General features: G+C 43.1%; 1 protein-coding gene across 2 annotated transcripts in view; it reads right to left on the bottom strand.

Moving 5' to 3' along the window:
* Positions 1 to 24,101, bottom strand: part of plppr5b (phospholipid phosphatase related 5b) — a 112,861-nt gene that overhangs the window by 19,267 nt on the left and 69,493 nt on the right. For both annotated transcript variants that reach the window (XM_084938716.1, XM_084938717.1), the window contains exons 4-5: positions 8,591 to 8,767; positions 6,487 to 6,621 (exon numbers count right to left, since the gene is read on the bottom strand). In XM_084938716.1, the coding sequence (XP_084794842.1) occupies positions 6,487 to 6,621; positions 8,591 to 8,767 (312 nt within the window). The remainder of the gene's footprint in view (positions 1 to 6,486; positions 6,622 to 8,590; positions 8,768 to 24,101) is intronic.

The following is a 24,101-nucleotide window of genomic DNA, read 5'->3' on the forward strand; positions in this document are numbered from 1 at the left end:
AACTGAGTCTGAATGGACCATGTGTAGCACCTTACTGATGTACTGCTGCACTGAGCTGCGACCGCAAGGTGGTTGGTGCCTGTTGAGGTGGTAACCCCTGAACCAGATGAAGGGCAGCATCAGGTGGAGAAAGGCTAATCTGTGGGACTTCGGAGGCAGCCGATGTGTACCAGCAGGCCAAGCGCACCTTGCTCGGGCAGGACTTAATGCATAAACTCGGGGGTGGGGAGAAGTTTTGTGAGGCCACAGAAAAAGACTTTTGGAGTGACTCAAAGTGATTCAGGCAAACTGTCAGGTGACTCCAGAGAGTAAAGCGGTGCTGTATCCATATTGTGCATAGTGTGGTTGGAGCGCTTCTGACTTCAATTGAGGATTGGATGTTGTAGGGCTGTTGTGGTTGACACACCTCCACAATGTTGCATGGAGATATGGGGCAGTATCTCTGGATTGACACACTGGGATTGTGGTTCCTATCTTTAAAATGGGGGACTGCAGGGTTTGCTCCAACTATAAGGGGATCAGTGTGCAAATACATAACTCTTTTTTTTTTAAGTGCAAAATATAAATACAAGTAATAGAATAATTTTAAAATCACATAAACCTATCTTCTTTTCACATAGAACATTTACCATAAAAAAAAAGATTAGCATCATTTTTGAACAAGGCTTCTTCTTTGTGTGACAGAGCTTTAACCTTTGAATGGCACAGCGAACCATAGACAATGATTTCTGGAAATGCTTGTGAGTCTATGCAGTGATATCCACAACAGGATCATGCCTGTTTTTAATGCAATGCTGCCTGAAGATTACAAGAACCTCTGGCCATCTTTCCTCCTAAGAAACGTTTGCTCTCTAAGGGTGCATTTTTCTTTAAATACTTAAGTATCCTCCTAAAGGTAGATGTTCAAACAGTACATGACCAGGGTAAGTTGGGTCTCTTTAATAAAGGATTTTATTAATGTTCTTGAGACCTGTGCAGTTCTTCAAGTGAGAGCAGAAGATGGCTGACTATATCTGGATAACCCTGTGGAGCTCTTTCTTCTGTGCTACTGTGCAGCTGGAAAAAATACCAGGATTCTTTCTACTGTGCAGCAATAGAAGGACACCAACCATTTTTCAGGGATGTTATTCTTTGTGAGAATGCTCAGAAAGTGTCTTTCCTTCTTCATTACCTCAGCAGTGTGCATTTCCCAGATCAGATCCTCGCTGATGTTGACTCCCAAGAAGCGGAAGTCCACAACAGGCCCCTTGGTTTTTGCAGTGTACAGGAACAAGTTGTGTTTTCTACACCACACTGTCAGATGCTCCACCTCATCCCTGTAGGTGGTCTCATTGGCAAAAGGCAAGTGGAGTGTGGCCAGTGGGACAGAACAGCATGGAGAGCTGTGGCCACAGTAACATCAGTAGACCTATTATCTCTGTAGGCAAACTGGTATGGATTGAATGTGGTAGAAATGAAGAACATAATGTGGTTCCTGATGAGTGCTTCATCACCACAGGAGTCAAAGCTACTGGCCTGTAGTCATTGAAACTGGTGATGGTTTGTTTTTTGGCCAGAGGGACAATGACAAACAACTTCAAGCAGGGTCGGACAACCGACTAAAACAGGGACTGGTTGAATATCCTCGTGAAGACCCCAGGCAGTTTGCCTGTACAGTCCTTCAGTATGTGAGATGCCGTCAGATCCAGCTGCCTTCCGAGGTTTGACAGCATGCAGCATGCACCTCACATTGTGCTCCTCCACTGTGAGAATGGGACTTTTGATGGTATCAGGATAGGATCCAGTTGCCTCTTATGATCCCACCTCAAACCGGGCAAAGTAGAGGGTCAGTTCCTCTGCCAGACCTGCTTGCTTTAATTGCTGTCCATGTGTTCTTCAATCTTTTTCTTGTAGTCTGACTTTGCCTCATGGATGCTTCTCTTCTGGTTGGCACAGGCTTTGATGTATAGAGCCACGTCACCAGACTTGAAGTCGGTGTTCCTCTCCTTCAGCAGGCTCTGGACCTCCCAGATCATCCAGGGCTTCTGGTTGGGATGGATTCAAATGTGTTTATCCTCTGTGACAATGTCTATGCAGTTCCTGATGTAGCATAGTACACTGTCACAAAACACTTCCAGGTCCGGGTGTTCTAAAATATCCCAGTATGTCTTGCTGAAACATTCCTACAACTGCTAAGAGGCTCCGTCTGGCCAAGTTTTGACTGTCTTTGTGCTATTTTTGTAGCAGTTTTGATGAGTGGGATACATGCCAGGATCAAAAACAGTAATGTGTGGTTAGACTTCCCCAGGTGTTGTAGTGGTTTAACCCTATAGCCCTGTTTGATGTCCAGTGTGTTGTCTGTCAGTAACTGCTGGGATACTGGTGGGCAAAATAAACAGTGACACTTCCCTACCAAGACTTTTGGTGCCTGCTAAACTAGTTGTCAACAATCGCACCCATTTAGTCCAAGAATTTGGTGACTGAGACGCCGAACAGAATTTTATTGATCAGTCTCTGTCTCGCTTTGTCTGGCAATCATGTTCAAAAAAGGAGCGGCTGTAGCTCAGGAAGTAGAGGTTATCTAGTAATCACAAGGTTGGTAGTTCATTTCCTGGCTGCATCCATTGGAGCGTAAATATTAGATAGAAAGCACATATTTATAACAACAACAAAAAAAGCATATGAAGAAGTGCATGAGTGAATGGGGCAAGTTGCTTCGAGTGCTCGGGTAGAGTAAAAAAAGTGCCAAATTAGAGCTAGAGCATTCTACCAAATTAGTCTTTTCCTTTTCAATGATCCCAACACTCCCCTGGTTCTTGAAGACTCTTGGCTTAGCACTCATAGCCCAAATATAGATTGGAACAATAATTGTATCTCTGGCTGGAGTCTCAGTAGTCACCAAAACTGTTTAAAGTTAGTTTGTGTTCCTAGCCTGTCTACCTGCCTGATTTGTCTTTTGTCCCTGGTGTATATCATGGGCTAGCTGACATTTTCAGTAAACACAGCTCTTTCTCTCTCTCCCTCCATACCGGCCATATGACTGCTCTATTGATTTGCTTCCTGATGCTCTGTTGTTTTCAAGATGTGTGTACAGTCTTATAAAACATGAACGAGAGGCTTTGGAGAAAGTAGCACAGACTCACTAGCTGCTCGTATAATCCGTCACTATTCTCCGCCCACTGGATTTCTTCTTTGTAGAAAAAAAAGAGGATAAATCTGATTTTCTTGATTTCCAAGGTCTGAACATGAAGTCAGAATTTCAGAAGTACCCCCAAAACAGGATACAGCTTCAGCAATTCCTGGGGTTTGCAAACCTTTAGGGAACAGAGGGAGCAGAACATTCACTGATTGCTGTGATTGAGTAAATGAACCTTGCCTAACTCCACTCTGCCAAACACCTCAGCTGGCTCTCTTTTGCCAGTAGATTCAACCTAAGCATGACCTCCAGCCAAAGGTGCTGATCATGCTGTGGATTAGGATATGATGTAGCAAAGAATGCCGGTCGAGGATGAGCTGCAGGTGGACAGAAGCCAGCATGGAGCCCCTGACCACAATGACCAGTGGCGGGCGCAGCAATTTAACTGCTGAGAACTTTTTTTTAATATGATGTTTCATGTTTTCCCTTTAATGTTATTTTTTTCATTATATTTCTTATTAAATCACCTCACATTACTAGTTTTTAATTTATATATATATATATATATATATATATGTATATATATATATATATATATATATATATATATATATCACATGATTCTTAATATTTTTCCAGATCCTCCGTGTGTCTGATGATCAGCACTTTGACTTCCTCTGGTGTCCCGTTTGGTTTCATAAATATTTTATTGAATGTGAGGTCTCTGTGCCTTCTATATAGCAGCACCTTTTTCCATTGTCGTCGTCGCCTCTGTTGTTTTCTCATAAGTGCGGCTTCAGCGAATCTCCAGAGCGTTTCCCAACTACATTGGTCCTTTTGAAAATGAGTCCAAGATTAACCCGGTGTCTGCTCATCGGAAACAAGCAGACACAGGATTCACAATGTTTTCCATGTCTTTCAGTTAAAACCAGCCCTGACCAGTCCATTATGCCCTCTTTCCAGGTCCCTGTCAACCGTACTCCATAATATGGATCATGGACGTGGGAGAGGGTTCCTGTATTTAGTTGACTGGGAAGGTTATGGCCCTGGATGCTCCTAGTCATTCTGCATGCTGACAGGATTGGTGGGTCGCCTGGAGGCTCTCACTGGGAGGGGGGAAATGCCATGGTTCCTCAGTCCTCAGTGCGTGTGTGTGAATGTATGGATGTCTGTTAGTTTGCATTGGGTGGGATGGGACTCATCCCACGTTCCTGCCCTTGGTCTCCACACAGCTGCTAGTGATCACTCACCTTTTCCTGGTATCTTGGTTTGGCTGCCAATACTTAAGAGAATGAACCCTTGGAAAAATGTGCCCCGTGGAAACATCACTAAGTTCTTATGCTTTGGATTGGGCTTCAATCCTCACTTCAATAAACTTTCTGAACTGTCATGTGATGGAGTCCTGGTGGTTCCCTTGATACAGCTAGCATTTGCTGATGTACGCATGTTAACAATAAATGGAGATGATGCAAATAGTTTTCAAAAGTCATTACATGAAATAACTTTGTATTATGTAATGTCGCAACTTTACTCATTTATGTATGGTTAATCAGGATTTTCAACATGGGCATCATGGCAGTGAGGTATGATTAGTGGTGTGGCTGTAGAAGGGAAATAAGTGCCCGCTCATGCAGGATGGCCAGGTGGTGCAGGTCTCCAGGTCTCAGATATCTTCCCTTGATCCAGGAGAGATATCCAGTGTTCAAGAAAGAATACAAGGGGGTAAAGGCAATCCCTGAGTCAACAGAACCTGGTTCCCAGAGGGTCTTTGGTAGGGGCATTTGTAGGTGGATATTAAGTGTGTACATTGGGGATGTTCACTGATATCCTGTAGTACCAGTGGAAATGAAGTACAAGGGCAGAAAGCACAGAATTGAGGCTGCTGCTAGCTCCCAAACGCTTGCCCTGTTTCTGGGAATAGATTGGCCAGGGTTTAATAAGTTGATGGGACAATGTATGGAGGTGTGTTGACGACAGACAGGGAAATATGGTATATGTGCTGCATGTGGCGGTGACACAAGGTTGTCCATACTGTGGAGAGGGAAGAGGAACCTGTAGAGCCTCTGATGGCTCCCGTAACACACTTCATGGAATAGTTTCCACTTGAGCTGTGTCATCCTGATTAAAATTTACTGTCAGTTGGTGCAGCCTGATGCACCACGAACCCACACACAGAATTCACCCAATCGGTGACTTCCTGTTGCACTACAGCGTGCTGTACTGACTGTTAGCAGCATAACATGTTTTTCATTTGATACTTTGATGCATTTACTCTGCAGAGTGATTGTAGATGACTCCTCTCATGTCACATTTAACTCTTATTAAGCAGACCAGATGTACCAAATCAACAGTCTGGGTTTCAGTGGAGATTTTTAGATTCTGTCTCCTTCATTAATTTATTTCTTATGGAAATGGCAGATCAATATAGGATGAAACATTGCTGCCAGAAGGTTGTTTGCATTATTTTAATGCAAATACATTTTGTAAATACAAAACGTTTTTAAATGATGATTGATTTATTCATGGAAAGAAGCTCAGGTATGCAAGCCTACGAGACTCTACGTGAAAAAGTGAAAATTGCTTGATATGCATCAGTGACACAACCAGTTATTAATTTTAGGGGGGGGGGCTGCTTTTTCATATAGGCCAGTTGTACAAACTGCATTTTGTATTTACTTGTGTTATCTTTGTATAATATTATACATTTCTTTGGTGATCTGAAACATGTGTGATCAGCTACGGGACTTTTCACGGCACTGTACGATCCAGAACACTGTAGTAGAAGTTAGATCAAAGTGTCCTAACATTGGAATCATGCTACACATGACTTGTATTTTTGCTTGGTATGCAGATTGAGTCAAATATGTTTTCTACACTAATACATACATCAGATACAGTGGATTTAAATGCATCAGCTTTTGCACACATTCCAACGTTCTACCAATGATGGTTGAAGACACTAGTCACATTATCACTGTATTTAAAATCTAACACATGCTTGATTTGATGTTCTGCATTTACCCAGGGTGTCGTATATGATTGTATTTAAGTTCCTGACTTTATCGAAGTGGTATCTTTAAAAGTCACACAGTCTAACTCTTTAGATTTTTATAGCGATTGTATAATCCAACATTGTGTCTTGACAGTTTTTACAACTCTTAAGGTTACCTTAGCATATTACACTTCTCCTTTCCCCATTTGAGGCTGATGTTTGACTTCGGAGGTAATATTTCTTGATCACACGTCTTTAACTAAGACACCAACATTGATTTATAAACTTATTTCCTTTTTTAAACAACTAGCTTCAATTTCTTAAAGTGTGAAATTGTGATGAAGTATTTTAGCAGTGTGCTCTGTTGGGCAGTACCAACCTGTGAGGTGATGTACTTCTCCAGCGGACTCTCCCCTTGGCCTATGTTTAACATGGCTATATTGGGCCGCTGCTCCACTAGTGACTCCTCGCTCAGTAGTAACTTCCCTTTGAAGTTATGGACCACACACACCACCTACAAGCGCAAATATAACACATCTTTAAATTAGTATGGTTCTATGGCCAATGTGGCACATACACACAGTACCAACAAAATATATAGTTGTTGCGTTCGTCTTTCTGATCCTCCCCAGTTGGTGTCTGGTCTTCTTTTCTGTGCATCTTTTAAGAAAAGTAATGATCCACCATGCCTATGCCAGTTTCATCCCCTGCTTCAGAGAGTCCTGCATCCCAGGTTGCTGTCTCCACTGAACCTCAGGTATTACCCCTGTTCTGCGGCGGTGTGTCCCCAGGACCTGAACCATTTTCCAGGGGGCAGGGTTGCTGCAGGGAAGTTTTCCTCCAGGGTGATCTTGTGTTCGGCTGTTCTCCGCACTTATTCCCCAACGATGCCAATGATGGCAGACAGTTGGTGTCGTAAACCACCGCCTCTGTTCAAAGATGGTCGCTCACAGTGGACATAGATGGCTTCTTTCACTCCTCTTTCAAACCATCTGTCGTCTCTGTCCAAAATGTGAACATTGGCATCCTCGAAAGAGTGACCTTTGACCTTTAGATGCAGATGGACTGCTGAGTCTTGTCCCCTGGAGGTGGCTCTTCTATGTTGTGCCATACGTTTGTGAAGTGGCTGTTTGGTCTCTCCAGTGTAGAGGGCTGAGCACTCCTCAGTGCACTGCACAGCAAACACCACATTAAGTCTGTGTTTAGGAGTTTTGTCTTTGGGATGAACCAGTTTGTGTCTGAGTGTGTTGCTGGGTCTGATGTACCTCGGAGTACCTCGTGCTTGGAGAAAACTCTCCTGAGTTCTTTTTTTTTTTTTTTCAGATACACCGGCTACATAGGGGATGACAATGTTGTTGCGTTTGTCTTTCTTATCCTCCCTAGTTGGTGTCTGATCTTCTTTTCTGTGCTTCTTTGCTGACTTGATAAAAGCCCAGTTAGGATAACCGCATGTTTTAAGAGCTTCCTTTACATTCCTTCTTCTTCTTCCCTTCACTCTCAGAGGGAACATGTTCTGAACATGATGTAGGGTCCTGATTACTCAAAGTTAGTGTTCCAGAGGGTGGTGGGAGTCAAAGAGGAGGTACTGGTCCGTGTGTGTGGGCTTCCAGTACTTCATTGCTGAGGTTTCCATTCTCTTCAATGTGCACGGCACAGTCCAGGAATATCAAACAGCTATCTTTTTTTGTCTTGCCTGGTGAACTTAATGTTTTTCTCCATAGCGTTGATGTAAGCAGTGAAAGATTCTACATCTTTGGTTTTGATTTTGACCTAGGTGTCGTCTACATATCTGTACCAGTGGCTGGGTACTCTCCCTTTAAAAGAGCCAAGAACCTTTTTTCCCCACTTCCTCCATGTAAAGGTTGGCTACAATAGGTGACACAGGGGAGCCGATGGCACATCCATGTTTCTGTCTGTAAAAACCCTTGCCTAACTTTCACCACTACATCTTAGCCAACAGGCTACAATACATCTCAGGATGGTTAAAACATACCCTCTGGGTATGGCCATAGAACAGGCACTACGCACTAATATAGAGATTTCTGACCTACCATTCATTAGCTCAAGCATCAAACAACATGTATGCTTTAAAAGCATCAATGTAAGATAAACCTAAGGTAAGATAAACCTTTATAAGTCCCACATGTGGGAAATTTGTTATATATCAGCTCCTTTCTGACAGCATGGTGGGAGTTTCTAAAAATGACGGAGTCTCCATTAATCCCACACAAATGTACACCCATTTGAAACAACCCTGATATACTACAAACACTAATATGTTTAACTTTCCAGATTGGAGTTGTAAAGGAATTAAATATATTTGAAGGAACAGACTTTATTCCATTTGACAGACTAGTTATTTATTTTTATTGCATTCACAAACTCGAATCAGCTTTTTATGGCTGAGGAGTAATAAAAAACTTTCTTAAATCAGTTATTTCAATCAGTTTACAGTACACATGAGCTTTGGGTACGAGTCTCACCAGGAAAGTGGCAATGGCAGTGCCAATGATAAAGCCAGCGATGACATCTGACCAGTGGTTGCGGTATTCAGCCACACGGTTCAAACCAGTGAGGAAGGCCAGACACATTAGCCCGAGAGACAACACTGGCTTAGCCAGACGAGTGCCTTTTGCCTGCACGGTACACGTCACATACATCTGCAGGGAAAGAGACATACAAGTACAGAGAGAAGCAAGCATTAAATCATCAGAAATGTCTTGTAACATCACTGGCTTCACTCCATTCTATATTATCCCCAAATGCAGCTAAACATGGAACAAAAAGTACGGAACTTTGTATTTGGTTGATCATTTCTTTCTTGTAAGAACTTTTTTTTTCACAGTAAAGCTTATACTTGTGGGAAAGTCTGTATATTTCCTCTTAGTGGGTGGTTGAGTATGTGTGCTGCACCCATGAAAAACTTGCCAAATCAGCCAATGCCAAACAGCTTATTCTGTTACTGACTCTTGTTTGATGTTGTTTATTGGATTAGCTGATTGAAGTCTGAAGAAACAAGACATACTGGCAATTTTTTTTTTTTTGTGTGTCCCGTTTGGATCTTTAGCCATCAGAATTGTTGTCTTAAGGCCATGAAAGATGCCAAGCGGATTTATTTTACCAAGTGGATCATCATGGCCTTGCCATATTGGTCCATTTGATCGACCTTTATTATAATTATGTGTTTATTTTATTTTCGGTTGCTACAAACGGGACAGACATGACTGGGGGATAGGACAGGGAGAAAGAAAACCAAAGGGGAGAAGAGACGGTGAGAAAGGGGGGAAGAAAGGAAAAAACAAACAAACAAACAAACAAAACGCCTGGATCACCTGTATGGAGAAAAAAAAACAGAAGAGAAAGCAAACAAAAAAAAGAGCAACATAATAAAAACAGCACCATTACAATAAACTAGCTGGCAGTAGATAACAGTAGACACTAAATATTAAACGATATTGTGCAGCACGCAAGATAGACAGTGCACAATGTGCTTTGAGGCAGCAGCCAAGAAAGGTGTAGTCCGCGTCTGTGAACACCCGTGTGTACACCTGTGTGCACACCTGTGTGGATCAGCATGCTTGTATTCCAAAGGTTTCTCCATGTAACGATCTGCTAGGGAGTGTGGGGAGCCATAGCCCCGTCCACCAGGGTATGAAGCAGGTATGGAGGAGATCCAGGCCCCAGATATCCAGAGGCCCCAGAGTACAAGGACCCGAGGAGGACCACCAAAAGGGGGGGGACCGTGCCACCCTCCTGGGAAGAGCTGAGTAGAGCCCCAAACGAGAGGTCACCCAGCAGCTGCGGAGCAGAGGCCAGAGGGGGTTGCAGTGGCGTGCCCGCGGGCTCTGCTGGCAGCCAGCTGTGCCAGAGAGGACCGAGCTTCAGGCCCAGAGGCCAGAGGCCTGAGGGCATCCCACCCCCCGGAAGGGGCCCAGCCGGGCCACAGGCGCCAGGCCCCGCCAATCGGCCACCAGGAGTGAGCCGGTACATGCATGAGCGCCCAGCCCCAGACGACGAGGACCACCAACACACCAACGTCTGAGGGCATCAGCCACCGGCAGGGAGTGTGGTGAGGGGAGATAGGCCTCCGTACTTTGGAGGGCCTGAGATGTACCCAGAGAGGTTGAGTCTAAGACCCAACCTGACATATAGACACAGACGAACAGGCGCACGCGGACACAAACGTGCATTCCCACCCCATATCCACAACCAAATACTCGGCACTCACCCAACGTGTAGACAGACACAAATAGACACTGCACAGACAGTCGCACTCCCCAAACATACTCTATATCCCAGGTCCAGGTACCCCCGCCCTCAGAGGGGCAAGCAGCACCTAGACCCAGGAGATGTAACCCTTCTCTCTGGGGTGGAGGCAAGCGGACCACCTCCTTATCTGCAGTAGCAGGGAGGCCCCGCATCCCAGACCCCAGTCTGACGGCCAGCACCTCCTCCCAGCCCCCCAGCCCTGACGGCTAACAGAACCGGGGTGAGTGAAGACCTCAAACCTCCCTACGCCCGCTCATATGTAGTGTTGCTGTGTGCTGTTCTAAAGTATACTGGCAATTTAACAATCTATCCATTTAACAAACAAAAGCCTGAGTAGTATGTGGAAGAAACACACACGTGGCATCCTATTCTTCAATCAGGATTAATGGCAAGTTGGCTAGGAGAAACTCAAAACGAGTCAATAGCAGTACAAGGTGTTTGGCATTGCCACAGACGATTTGGCAAGTTTTTCATGGGCACAAACAACATAATTTAATTAAAACCTACAAATGCATTTTTTCTGACAGATGTAGCATCATTAAGGGGAAATAAAAAGGCTTTCCATGAGATTTATTTACAACAAAGAAACTACAGAACAAAAAAGTTTATATTTCTGTCAGTATTTGAAAACAAACTTAATAAAAAGCATACTAAATCAGATTCTTTACTTTTAAAGTTGTTTGTAGGTAAATATTTGTTCAAAATGAAGAATGGATGAATGGAAGTTGAAAGTGAATCACGAGCTGTTTGCATCCATCCTGTTATTTACTGCCATCCTGGATCTTCTTTGAAAGCTAGGTCGACAACCAGCCAAGGCAGCTTTTGTGTGATTGTTCAGTATACTTTTATGCTTATGTTAGTGCTGTCAGTGTTAATCTCGTTAAAATGAGGTTCACGCCATAATCGCATTAACGCGGCAAATCTCCGTTAGCCAATTACCGTTGTTGTAAAGACCCACCTTTTAGCACATCCCAGCACACCCACTCACTTCACCAGATGCACCTTGTTTAGTTCTCTCACCTTTGATTGGGTGTGGTGCTTGTCCTTAATTGCACTCACCTGTCACACATTATATAAGAACTGCAATCACTTTTGGCTCACTCTTTCTTCACTCCCACACGGGGCAGCAGCAGAGGTGAGGTTCTGTTTGGGTTTTTTATTTTATGTATTGTTTAAGGTAATGAGTAACTTAAATCTGTTTTCTTTCAGCATTGGCAGTCCATGTGTGTCTTTCCTTCCTTCCTTCTTTGCTTTATTGATTTGAGAATAAAAGGAGAACCCTGTGAATGATTAGATGACTGCTTATTCTTATTCTAATCGGATGAGCCCATGATGCTGATTACTTAAACCCTGAGCCTTCCTTCCTTCATAACATGGTCCTCCGAGCCGGAGCAGTGTTAGCGTCATGGATTCAAAGCAGCCATTAACTGAAGGTTTGAGAAGATCCAGTCGTGATAGTCGACCTCCTGCCCACCTGCAGCAGTATGACGTTCAGTATCCTGGAAGTAGAAGAGCTACATGTGAGACAGAGAGTCAAACCAAATGCCAGCATAGTGACAAAGACACACATGGGCTGCAGGATCCTGTCGGAGAGTCAGAAAGTCAACCAGAGACACGTCCTGTTCCTTTACCCACCAACCAAGATGAGGTCATGAGGGAACTCCTGACGACGATGAGGGAGATTAGGCAATTTATGATTCAATCATCTCCTTCCCATTCTCGTAGCTCCAGATCTTCAATTCGCACTGTCTCATCTGATGGAATCAAATCTTCTGTATGCAGTTTACGAGCCAGTCCTCAAACACATCAACAACATGAGCAGCTCCCAGTGATTGATACAGCAACCCGTCAATCACCCTTCCAGCCCCCACAGATTAGCCGTCAGTCTGGCTTAGTTACAGCTGCCAGCCCTCCTTTACCTAATTCAACAATATTAGATGCTGCAGTCCCTTCAACTGGTTTGCCTAGACCAGTCCTTGCTACAGAAGATGAGACTCCCTTTGATTTCCTGGCCTTATCACGGCAGGATCCCCACCAGGTCTCATGTGTTCAACCTGCTGTTCCTTTAGCTGAAGACCCTGTTCAACCTCTCATTTGCATATCTGACCACAAGCATTGCCCTCCTCTAGAGCAGCAACCAGCTACATCCAATGCCTCACATGAACAGAAACCTTTGATACCTGTTACTGCTAGCTCGGGTCACTCCTCTAGCACGAGAACACATGTATATAAGCTTGAAGGTCCTTCGTTTCCAGACCTTAGTAGAGAAGACGAAATGCAATACAGGATGTTACGGATGGCCCTTACAAACCTTCTTGATCCTCATGAGACAGAGCACTTCAAATATCATGTCCTTCTTGATCACCTCAAAGTAGACCAAGCTAAACGATTAGCTCTTGCCTTTTCCTACGCTCCTGACCCATACACTCAAGCCATCAAAGCCCTTGATGAGCGTTATGGGCAAGCAAGACAGCTGGCATTGAAAGAGCTAAAGAATATACTGGAACTGCCTCCTATCAGAGCAGGTGATGGTCAGAGTCTTGATAATTTTGCTCTTCGTGTACAGGCTTTAGTTGGGTTGCTTAGCACTATGGGAGAACAAGGACGTGCAGAACTAGATTGTGGCTCCCATGTTGATCGCTTGTTAGCGAAGTTTCCTGCAGAGCATTTCAGTCGCTTCAAACGGCACGTTTACAGGGAACAGGGAGAAATGACGTATACCTTGCCTTTGTTCTCATCCTGGTTGCAAATGGAATGCAAGTGTCAACCCAGAAAGGCCAGTCCTGTTTCATCCTTCAACCAGCCACGACCTGCCCGTAAGTACACCTCTCCACTTACAACAATATTACATGGGGCAAATACATCTGATGATCCTGTACAGGCAGCACAACCGATCATAACAACTAAGGCAACATGTGCATATTGCCGCTCACCTGAACACCACATTAGTAAGTGTCCCGAGTTCATTCAGAAGACAAAGGATGAGAAAATAAACTGGATAAAAGCAAACAAACGGTGTTGGCGTTGTGCTAGGACTCATCAGGCCGCAAAGTGTGACCTGAGGAAAGCATGTGCCACCTGTATGGGACGACATCTACAGATCCTATGTGATGTAAATAAGAGATCTACCACTGAAACTAATCCTGTAGTGAGGACACTGTACTTTGATAAACCTAGTGATTGTCCTAGTGTCCTTTTAAAGGTTGTGAAAGTGCTCCTGCGAAATGGCAAAAGAACTCTTGAAACATATGCAGTACTTGACGATGGCTCCCAGCGTACCATTCTTCTACCATCAGCTGCGCAGCATCTCAACCTAACTGGGGAAGCAGAGAGATTATCACTTAGAACGGTCCGTCAAGAAGTTGAAACTATTCAAGGTTCTTCCGTAAGTTTTAAAATCTCACCCATCGCACACCCAGAGAAAACCTACACAATTAATAATGCCTTCACTGCAAGTCACCTAGCACTTTCAGACCACACCTACCCTGTATCATCTCTCCAACGGAGATACAAGCACCTTCAAGGTATCCCATTACCCATTATTAATAAAGCAGCGCCACTCCTGCTCATAGGCTCAGATCATACTCACCTCATCACGCCCACTGCTCCATTGAGACAGGGACCATATGGGTCTCCCGCAGCAGTTAAAACCCAATTAGGATGGACACTTCAAGGTCCGATCACAGATTTTCAGCCCCAGAGCAGTACAGAGCATGTGTAGTGTTTGTTCACATCTCTCAGTTCATCTGCAGATGTACTGCGTTATCATGTTGAGAAGCTATGGCAACTAGACACTTTACCTGAATACAGTGAGAAATCTGTGATCCGATCAAAGCAAGATCAACTGGCACTGGAACTCCTTGAACAGGCCACAAAAAGGGTTGAGATCAATGGTGTTAATCGCTACGCCACTCCTCTTCTTCGGATGGCAAACTTTCCTCCTTTGAATGTCCCTCCAACTGTAGTCATATCTAGACTCCGCAACACTGAGGCTCGGTTAGCTAAAGATCCTGACAAAGCCATGTCTTACAAGGATCAGATTTTGAAATTGGAGCAAGCAGGCTATGTAGTTAAACTTAGCCCAGAGGAGATGCACAATAGCAAAGAAGCCTGGTATATTCCTCATCATATGACAAGTCACAACAATAAAGATCGCATAGTCTTTGACTGCTCTTTCACATTTCAAGGTCAGTGTCTCAATAAGCAACTATTGCCAGGACCAATCCTTGGGCCAACACTTCTCTGTGTTTTGTTGCGTTTTAGGCAACATTCAGTGGCAATAAGTGGCGACATCAAAGGCATGTTTCACCAAGTCCGTCTTCTGCCTCCTGATAAACCACTCCTCCGATTCCTGTGGCGTGACATGAACAAAGCAGCTCCCCCTTCAGTGTATGAGTGGCAGGTACTCCCCTTCGGTACGACCTGCAGCCCTTGTTGTGCAATCTATGCACTGCAGAAACATGTGAAGGAATATCAATCTGACAAAGATGTGCAGTCTTCAGTAATGCAGTGTTTCTATGTTGATAACTGCTTGCAGAGTTTTCCATCAGCAGAGTTAGCTCGAACACTCCTAGACAAATTAAGAAACCATCTATCAGAAGGAGGCTTCGACCTTCGCCAGTGGGCCAGCAATAATCCTGTTGTGATTAGCCATCTACCATCTGAGGTAAGAACGGCAAGTAATGAACTTTGCCTGACTGAAGACAAGCCATCTGGCCCACATGAACGCACATTAGGATTATTGTGGAATTGTGAGACTGACTTGTTTGCCTATAAATACAGAACTCTAGCCTCACACCCCACCACAATGCGTCGTATCTATGCAGTACTTGCTTGGCTGTATGACCCATTAGGCCACTTACTCCCATTCACAACACGCGCCAAAACCTTGGTGCAATAGCTATGGAGAAAAGAGAGAGATTGGGACGATCCTTCCCTTCCACACAACCTCTTAGAGACATGGAAGTCCTGGGAAGAAGAACTTTGTTATCTTCCTCAAATTGCCATCCCACGTTGCTATACTTCTAAGGAAATGGACGTTTCTACCACAGTTCGAGACATTCATATCTTCTGTGACGCTTCGGAGCGAGCATATGGTGCTGTCGCATATTTGAAATCAGATGATCTTGAAGGTCATGTGGAACTGAGTTTCTTGTTAGCTCGCTCACGTGTTGCTCCTAAACGGAATTTAACAATACCCAGACTGGAGCTATGCGCAGCCCTACTAGGCGCATGCCTCTGTGAGCTCATACAAACAGAACTCACCTTACCAGTCAGGACTACCACCCTTTGGACTGACTCGACAACTGTACTTCACTGGCTTCAGTCAGATTCCTGCCATTTCAAGGTATTCGTAGGAGCCAGAGTCTCAGAAATTCAAAACCTCACAAACAGTCAAGACTGGAGATACATCAATTCAGCCACAAATCCTGCTGATGATGTTACGAGAGGTAAATCCCTGAAAGAGTTCCTTAGCCCAAACAGGTGGACCGAGGGTCCCTCGTTTCTGCATGAACCTCCGAATAACTGGCCCACAGTTAGAGATCTCCATCCTGATGATGATCAGACTGAGTTAAAGAAATCCTACTTTTTTGGTATTGTCAGTACCCCCTCCCATACATACACACCCAGCTTCAGAACCTATCAAGAGCTATTGGATTTCACGGCTCGTTCACTCTCCAACCAAAAGGGTAACATTCCTTCTGCAGCTGATTATCTAACAGCAGAACAAGAAATCCTTCGTCAGGCACAACTGGACAGTTTCGGTGAAGATTTAGCCCGTTTACAGTCAGACAAACCCCTCTCATCCGACAGCCGTCTATTGTGTTTGTCACCAGTGTTGTGCAGGAATTCTGGACTTATCCATGTAGGAGGCCGACTACGGCAAAGCCCAGACTTGGAATTGAATGTCATTCACCCAATAGTACTTGATCCTGCTCATCCAGTGACCAAACTGATCATACAAGATTATGACGACAAACTGCATCATGCTGGTTCAGAAAGACTTTTTGCTGAACTACGTCGGAAATTTTGGATTCTCAGAGGAAGGGAAGCAGTACGCAGGCATCAGTATAGCTGCGCTGCATGTCAGAAATGGAGAGCACAGCCCATCATTCCAAAAATGTCAGACTTGCCTGCTGCTCGTCTTAGGTTATTCAAACCACCTTTCTACTCCACAGGAATAGACTGCTTTGGACCATACATGGTCAAGACCGGCCGCAGATCGGAGAAAAGGTGGGGAATAATATTCAAATTTCTCACGACTCAGTGTATACATCTTGACCTCCTAAACAGCATGGATACCGACTCCTTCCTCATGGCCCTCCAACGATTCATTTCTCGACGAGGAACACCCCTGGAAATTATATGTGATCAAGGAACTAACTTCAAAGGAGGAGATAAGGAACTACGGGCAGCTTTTAACAACCTTGCTCCGACTCTACAGCCGGTCCTGATGACTAAAAGAATCCATTTCAAATTCAATCCCCCGCATGCACCCCATTTCGATGGAGCCTGGGAGAGGGAGATACGTTCTGTGAAGAATGCTCTGAAGAGAACCACTGGTGCACAAATGGTCACTGAAGAGGTCTTAAGAAGAGTCCTAATTGAGATTGAAGGCATTCTTAACTCAAAACCCCTAGGCTATGTATCCTCAGACATTGCATCTCACCCCAACCGGTCGCAGCAGATGGCCGCCCCTCCCTGAGCCTGGTTCTGCCGGAGGTTTCTTCCTGTTAAAAGGGAGTTTTTCCTTCCCACTGTCGCCAAAGTGCTTGCTCATAGGGGGTCATATGATTGTTGGGTTTTTCTCTGTATCTATGAAGCGCCTTGAGGCGACTTTTGTTGTGATTTGGCGCTATATAAATAAAATTTAATTGAATTGAATTGCGGATATTGATCCCATAACCCCAAACCTTCTCATTATGGGCCGACATGATTCGTCACTTCCCTTAGTATCCTATTCTGATTCTGACCTCCTAGGTCAACGACGATGGCGACATGCACAAATATTGGCAGATCACTTCTGGCGGCACTTCATAAAAGACTATCTACCATCCCTCCAAAGAAGACACAAATGGCAGAAGGAGAACCCAGATCTCACATTGAACTCTGTCGTAATGATCATAGATTCACACCTTCCACGTGCCCTTTGGCCCGTAGGAAGAGTGACACGCCTCCTGAAAAGCCCAGATGACCGCATCAGAACCGTGGAAGTCTTAGCACAGGATAAAACCTATATCCGCCCTGTCTCCTGTCTGATCCCCCTGCCCCCGCTTCCTGACGAAGACTGATTCTGATCATATCAACATATTTCTCACTAGAAATATGGGGGCGGCTGTTGTAAAGACCCACCTTTTAGCACATCCCAGCACACCCACTCACTTCACCAGATGCACCTTGTTTAGTTCTCTCACCTTTGATTGGGTGTGGTGCTTGTCCTTAATTGCACTCACCTGTCACACATTATATAAGAACTGCAATCACTTTTGGCTCACTCTTTCTTCACTCCCACACGGGGCGGCAGCAGAGGTGAGGTTCTGTTTGGGTTTTTTATTTTATGTATTGTTTAAGGTAATGAGTAACTTAAATCTGTGTGTCTTTCCTTCCTTCCTTCTTTGCTTTATTGATTTGAGAATAAAAGGAGAACCCTGTGAATGATTAGATGACTGCTTATTCTTATTCTAATCGGATGAGCCCATGATGCTGATTACTTAAACCCTGAGCCTTCCTTCCTTCATAACAACCGTGGATCACCCTGTACAAGGAGCTGCACGGCGCTAACGTGCTAACGAGCTAACCACGCTAATGCGTTGATGCCATGCAGCCCCACATAGCCCCCAAAACATAAAATGCTATGTACAGATATGTAAATGGTAATTGGCCTGTATTTGTATAGCGCTTTACACAACCAGTCATCCACCCATTCACACACACATTCACACACTGGTGATGGCAGCTACATTGTAGCCACAGCCACCCTGGGGCACACTGACAGAGGCGAGGCTGCCAGACACTGGCGCCACCGGGCCCTCTGTACTCTCTACCACTTCATTAGTACAGGGTTGGACCCCCTCAGACTTGCCTTGCTTCATAGTGTAACTCAGGGGTCGGCAACCCTGGTCACGCGTGCCACAGCTGGCACACGAAGGGTTAACTGATGGCAGTGATGGCAAGACCATAGCTGGGCATTTGCCTGGTGGGCCGATGGTGATTTTTCGTTTTTATGGGCCAATGATTTTCTTTTTTTTAGTAACAGTATAAACAATGAAAGGTGATGGATTGGCCAGATGTTGGCAGATGTGTAAAAATAAGTCAGTTGTTTGGTGGTGGCTATGGCGGAGGTTACCCAGATAGCAAGGAGACATTGAACTGATGTTGATTTTTAGTTATTCGTTATTTGAAGGTCGACGTATGTATGATATTACTAAAGCTAACTTAAACAGAAGGAGAAAAGCATAAATTTCACAGACGATACCAACGCTGAACAAAGAAAACATTTTCATGTCATACCCTACCTGGAACTTATCTAGAATATCATGTTTTTCCTCTTTTTATTGACATTGTGCTTTTTTTTTTTTTTTTCATTTTCTCAATTCAGATCAGTGTCTTCAAATTATTGTTAGTTTTTAAACATTTTTGTGTGATGTTGTAAATTTTACTGTAACTCAAGGCAAAATAAGCAAAAAACACAATGCAGTTCAATACTAATGTTTTGTTTTGTTTTCTTTTAGACTAAATCCCTTATACAGTTACAGACTCTGACGATGAGCAACCTCCAAAATAAAAGGTTTCCCCAGGCACCATGTGTGAAAGTACCAGGTAATAATGTAATGTTTAGTGTGTGTGTGTGTATATATGTGTGTGTGAGAACAGGAACCTTTGTAGACGAGTTGTATGTAATCTTTAATTTAATTTAATTTTTTTCTAAACAGCCTCCACCACTCTGCAGTCTGCCCCCCAACCCACTACTAGTAACCATCCTGATGCCTCGGCCAGCTACCGGCTCCTTTCGCCAACCTACACAGCTATGCAACCTCCCCAGCAAATAGTCTGCGTTCAGTGCCTTCTCTAACGACGGTATGCTTTGAAACAATGAGCTGCATCACAATTTCATTGTAATCTTAACTTCAAAACACTAATTTATGCTATTGAATATCATATTTAGCTTTTTTAGATTCCAGAGAGTCTGAGGCAAATTCTAAAATGTTCTACTTTGAGATTTTACATAGGATTTCATTTATATGTTAAAAGGCTAAATTGTAAACAGTTTTAACAGGTTGAAGTACTTAAACCTGAATGCAAAATGTGAAGCCATCACTTATGGATATAGTTGTTTTTCTCATCACAATGCTTATCCAGTTTATCACAAGCCAGTATTCTTTGTGTTATTGTTCTTTTGAACAGATGTGGCCTTCCAAAAACGTATAATCATGATAACAGAGCTGATCAGAGAAGTCGGGACCCTCCGTGAAGAGTTCAGAGCCTTTGGTTAATCCTGCAGCACTGAACCTGTTGATGCTGAACATAGATGAGATGAACTGCAATGACCGGAGGCGAATAAAGCAATGGTAAGTTCTTAAATGTTAGGGGACTTTTGTAACCCAGAACTTTAGAGATTGTCAAATTCGGTTAAACTGCTTAAAAATGGCCTTCTCCTGTATGTTCTGCTTGAATATACAACAGCAGGCTATCGTTGGAAGATCCAATAAATAGGAATAGAAATGCATTTCACTGCAAATAGTTTGGTTTATTCATTTTATCTCTAGAAAATTAGGCTTTGAGCTTTTCAGCTAATGGCTCTTTGAGAATCAAAGTGAGGCAGCAGTTTGCTGATTTCTGCCTTGTGACTTTCATATTAATCAGCCTAGTAGTTTAGATGCTTTCTCCCTGCTGAAGACAATTGACAAGAGGTTGTTCATATTTAAGCTCTAATTTGGCCTGTTTTTTTCTTCTTTTTGTTTGTTTGTGTCCTAGATGGCCTGACTCAGCAGGTGGGGGTAAACACTGTTTCTGAGTTTGCCTTCGCCCAAGCAGTGCAGAAATGTCTCCGCTACACTCCAGATCACATGGGTGGTGCAGAATGCCTGATATCCAGCTCGATCCCCGAGTAAGCTAAAAAAAAAAAGTGACCAATACATGTAACAAAAAAGCTTTTTTAAATATAATAAATTACTTTGTTATTGATACAGAGATGTCTGTCATTTTTTTTATTATTACATAATGCCAGATGCTTCATATTATATGGATATTATTATGGACATCACCATATAATGGTTTCCTATTTGTGGATCATACACAATTGTCTTTTTTGCAGGTTTAAGTATTGATTGTAATTTGCAGCCGTTTAGTATTGATACAAATACCTGTTAAGTACTGATTGTTAATCATGACTTTATTGTTGTTTCAATAGTAACCAAGGGTGCAGTGATTCAATATCAGAATCTGACACTGTTTCAACATTAACGGTGTTTGAAAATTTGGCGTTGAATCAATGTGAGCGTTCAACATTGATTCAATATTGGGTAGTTGATTGATTGGGTAGTTAGTAGAGTTGCCAACCGTCCCGTAAAAAACGGAATCGTCCCGCATTCAGAGAAAATATTACGCGTTTCGTATTGAGCTGAAAAGGAACACAGTTTGTCCCGGACTTCAGCTACAATGAAAAAAGACACAAAGCTGGATTTATTCTGTCGTTACGCTGTCAGCTGCCTCTCCTCTCATTCTCTCCCCTCCCTCTCCTGTTCCTACTTCAATCATGAAACTGATCAATGATCAGCTGATCGTCTCTCTTGTTTGTTTATCGCCCACTTTGCGCCAGAAAGAGGAAACCAGTGCATGTCACGCTAAACAACAGCAGCACGTTTAAGCGTGATCAGCTGTTGTTAGAATTTATTTAATATTACTTTCTAGTATCAGCTGATGTTTGCTGGAGCCACAGCTGTAAAGCTGCTGGTCATGATGTCGGTTTGGTTATGTGGTGAGTGGGAAACATGAAGATGAAACCAGGAGATGTCCTTACTGAATCATCAGAGCTGAACAGGTGATGGAGAAACAGGTTTACCTTTTAGGTGACATGAATGAGTTGAAGGGAAGTGATGAACTGTTTCTGAGAGACAAATAACACCAGGATCCTTTTCTAAGTAGCTGACAGCTGGTAACTGTGCAGGGGCGGGTCTAGCAAAGTTTAGCCAGGGGGCCAGGTAGGGCATTAACAGGGAGAGGGGGGCACAAAGAAATACTTTCTTATTCTCATTTAAAATGTCTAGCTTTTAAAAAATAATTATCTGAATCTTACAACCAAAGTTTTTATCTGATGTAATATATATAGAAATCATACTTATACCAACAAGACTGTACATCACTGTCACAACAGTGTTTGTTTTCATTCAAAGGCTTTATGGCTTTAATACCTGGTGGGCCGGTCTCTAGTCAAAATGCCTGGGCCGATTTTTCGTCCCAGTCCAGCCCTGAGCACGACACGCAGTGAATTAATGTGAGAGGGTGCATTAAAAAAAATAAATGGCCACGCCAGCGGTGCACATCGCAAATTAGCTTGCATACACACATTAGTTGTGCTGCTTCTTAATGATGGCATCTTAGCTAACAACCCCAACTACCAGATTCAGCTTGCAATTGGCTAAAAATAACTTAGCCTACCGGTGAGAGGGACGTTGCTAGCTGGCAGTTTTTTCAAGCGATGTTGAAATTCTCGAGACAGAATTCACAATGCGTTTTCGGGACTTTCAGGTGTATGGACCAATGTCTTCTTTTTGCCTCAGACAGTCAGAAATATTATAATTCAGATCATGCATCAGTACATTTCCATATTTTTATATCTATAAAAAGAAAGCTGACACTTTTGAAACTTTATCAAAAGTGTGAGCATCACAGCAGATGCCTTTGTGTCAAAGTAACTGAGGATAAAACACAGAAAAACATGAAGGCAATTTTCCTGGCCTGGGATTTATAAAAATTTTCTAGATCAAAAACAAAAGAAAACCATTAATCAACATATGAACATGACCTGATGCTGCTGAAGTGAAGCAGAGCAAAGTTACAGAAGTTTGATTAGAGACACAGCTGAGCGTTTTGCAATTTTGCATAATTTAAAAAAGTTTACATTTGTTCAGTCGCCTATTGAACAGCAGAAATGAGGTTTTCTTTTCGGAAGTAAGTAAAAGGAAAAAAAACATCGGCCGACAGCGCTGTAAACTACGGTAGACTTGTGCGTAATAAGCAAGCAAATAATGCAGAAAACTGATTTTTAGACGGGAAACTGTTCTTGAAGTACAGAGAGAGAGAGAGAGAGAGAGAGAGAGAGAGAGAGAGAGAGAGAGAGAGCTGTGTGAAGTGTGATTTTATCCTGGTGGAAGCAAAACAGTAAACGTCAGAGTGAATCCATGACGATGTTTATGTGAAGCCTAGTTTGGATCTTCTTTTGCTGCTGGTTCATTCAATATTGTTTGGAGAGAGATAAAACCTACAGCTTCAGAATCTAGCACCAAAAGGGCGTAAACACACAGCGCGGACCCGCCGACGCATCAGAATCAGCGAGCTGTCGGCTTTCAGCCTCAACCGTGTCCGTGCCATAGGGTGAGAAAGGCGACATCTCACTGATTCTGATCCGTCGGCGGGTCCGCGCTTTGTGTTTACGTCTTTGTGCAGAATCCGTGTTCCTGCTCTCATTTACTGTTTTAGCTGTTTGGTGGTTGTTGAAATTTTGTGAGGTTTAACCTGAGATTCTGGTGTTTCAGGCAAAATAAATGTATATTAAAAAATCTATTCAGGATTTTAATGAATTGATATCACGTTATCCAAGCTAGAATCGATTTTAATCGATAAATCGATAATCAAAACCCACCCCTATGTATAACAAGTTAAGAAATAAATAATCCAAACTCTTCTTCAGGGTTGAATGCAGAAAGGTGAAGGTGGAAGAAAAAGGAAACAAATGTTTGCATGGTACGAAATGAAATGGGTTCATTTGATCTAGTTCAACAGCAGAATCATTAAGATTTTAGTTGGAGAATTGCGTAAGCAGTGCACGTGTCACTGTCCTGGGTCTTGGACCCGGGATTTAGAGTTGTTTTTTTCTTTGTTTGTTTTGGGGCTTTTGGGGACTTTGATCTCATGTTTATTTGATGTTCTCGTTTGTTATTAGTTGTTGGTTGTTGTTTTTTTAAATGTTCACTTTTTTGTTCTTAATGATCTTTGTGTTAAATGGTAAATGGTAAATGGCCTGTATTTGTATAGCGCTTTGTGTTCATACCTAAATACTAAGAGCTCATCAGAGAGTCTTCATTAGGATAGGGATTTGTATTATTATGAGACAGAGTATTATGAAAGTAATGTTACAACTAGTGTAACATTACTTTCTCCCGGGAGTAATTAAGTAACGTAACGCATTACTTTTAAGAAAAGTGTTTTGTGTAATATGTGTAATAATTACTTTTTCTGAGTAATGACCTCAAAACTTATGAGAACCCAGTGAGAATAAAAAGTGAAATAGATAATGGAATTGGAATCGCTGAATTCTTATCATGTGGATGTGGATTATTAAATATCAGGTCTCTCTCCTCCAAGTCTCTGTTATTACATGACTTAATAATTGATCGACAAATCGATTTACTCTGCCTTACAGAAACCTGGTTGCAGCAGGATGATTATGTTAGTTTAAATGAATCAACACCCCCGAGTCATTCTAACTACCAGAAATCTCGAAGC

Source organism: Perissodus microlepis, chromosome 9, assembly GCF_051167445.1.
Source record: "Perissodus microlepis isolate ML-2025 ecotype Zambia chromosome 9, ASM5116744v1, whole genome shotgun sequence".
In the NCBI taxonomy this organism is placed as follows: domain Eukaryota; kingdom Metazoa; phylum Chordata; class Actinopteri; order Cichliformes; family Cichlidae; genus Perissodus; species Perissodus microlepis.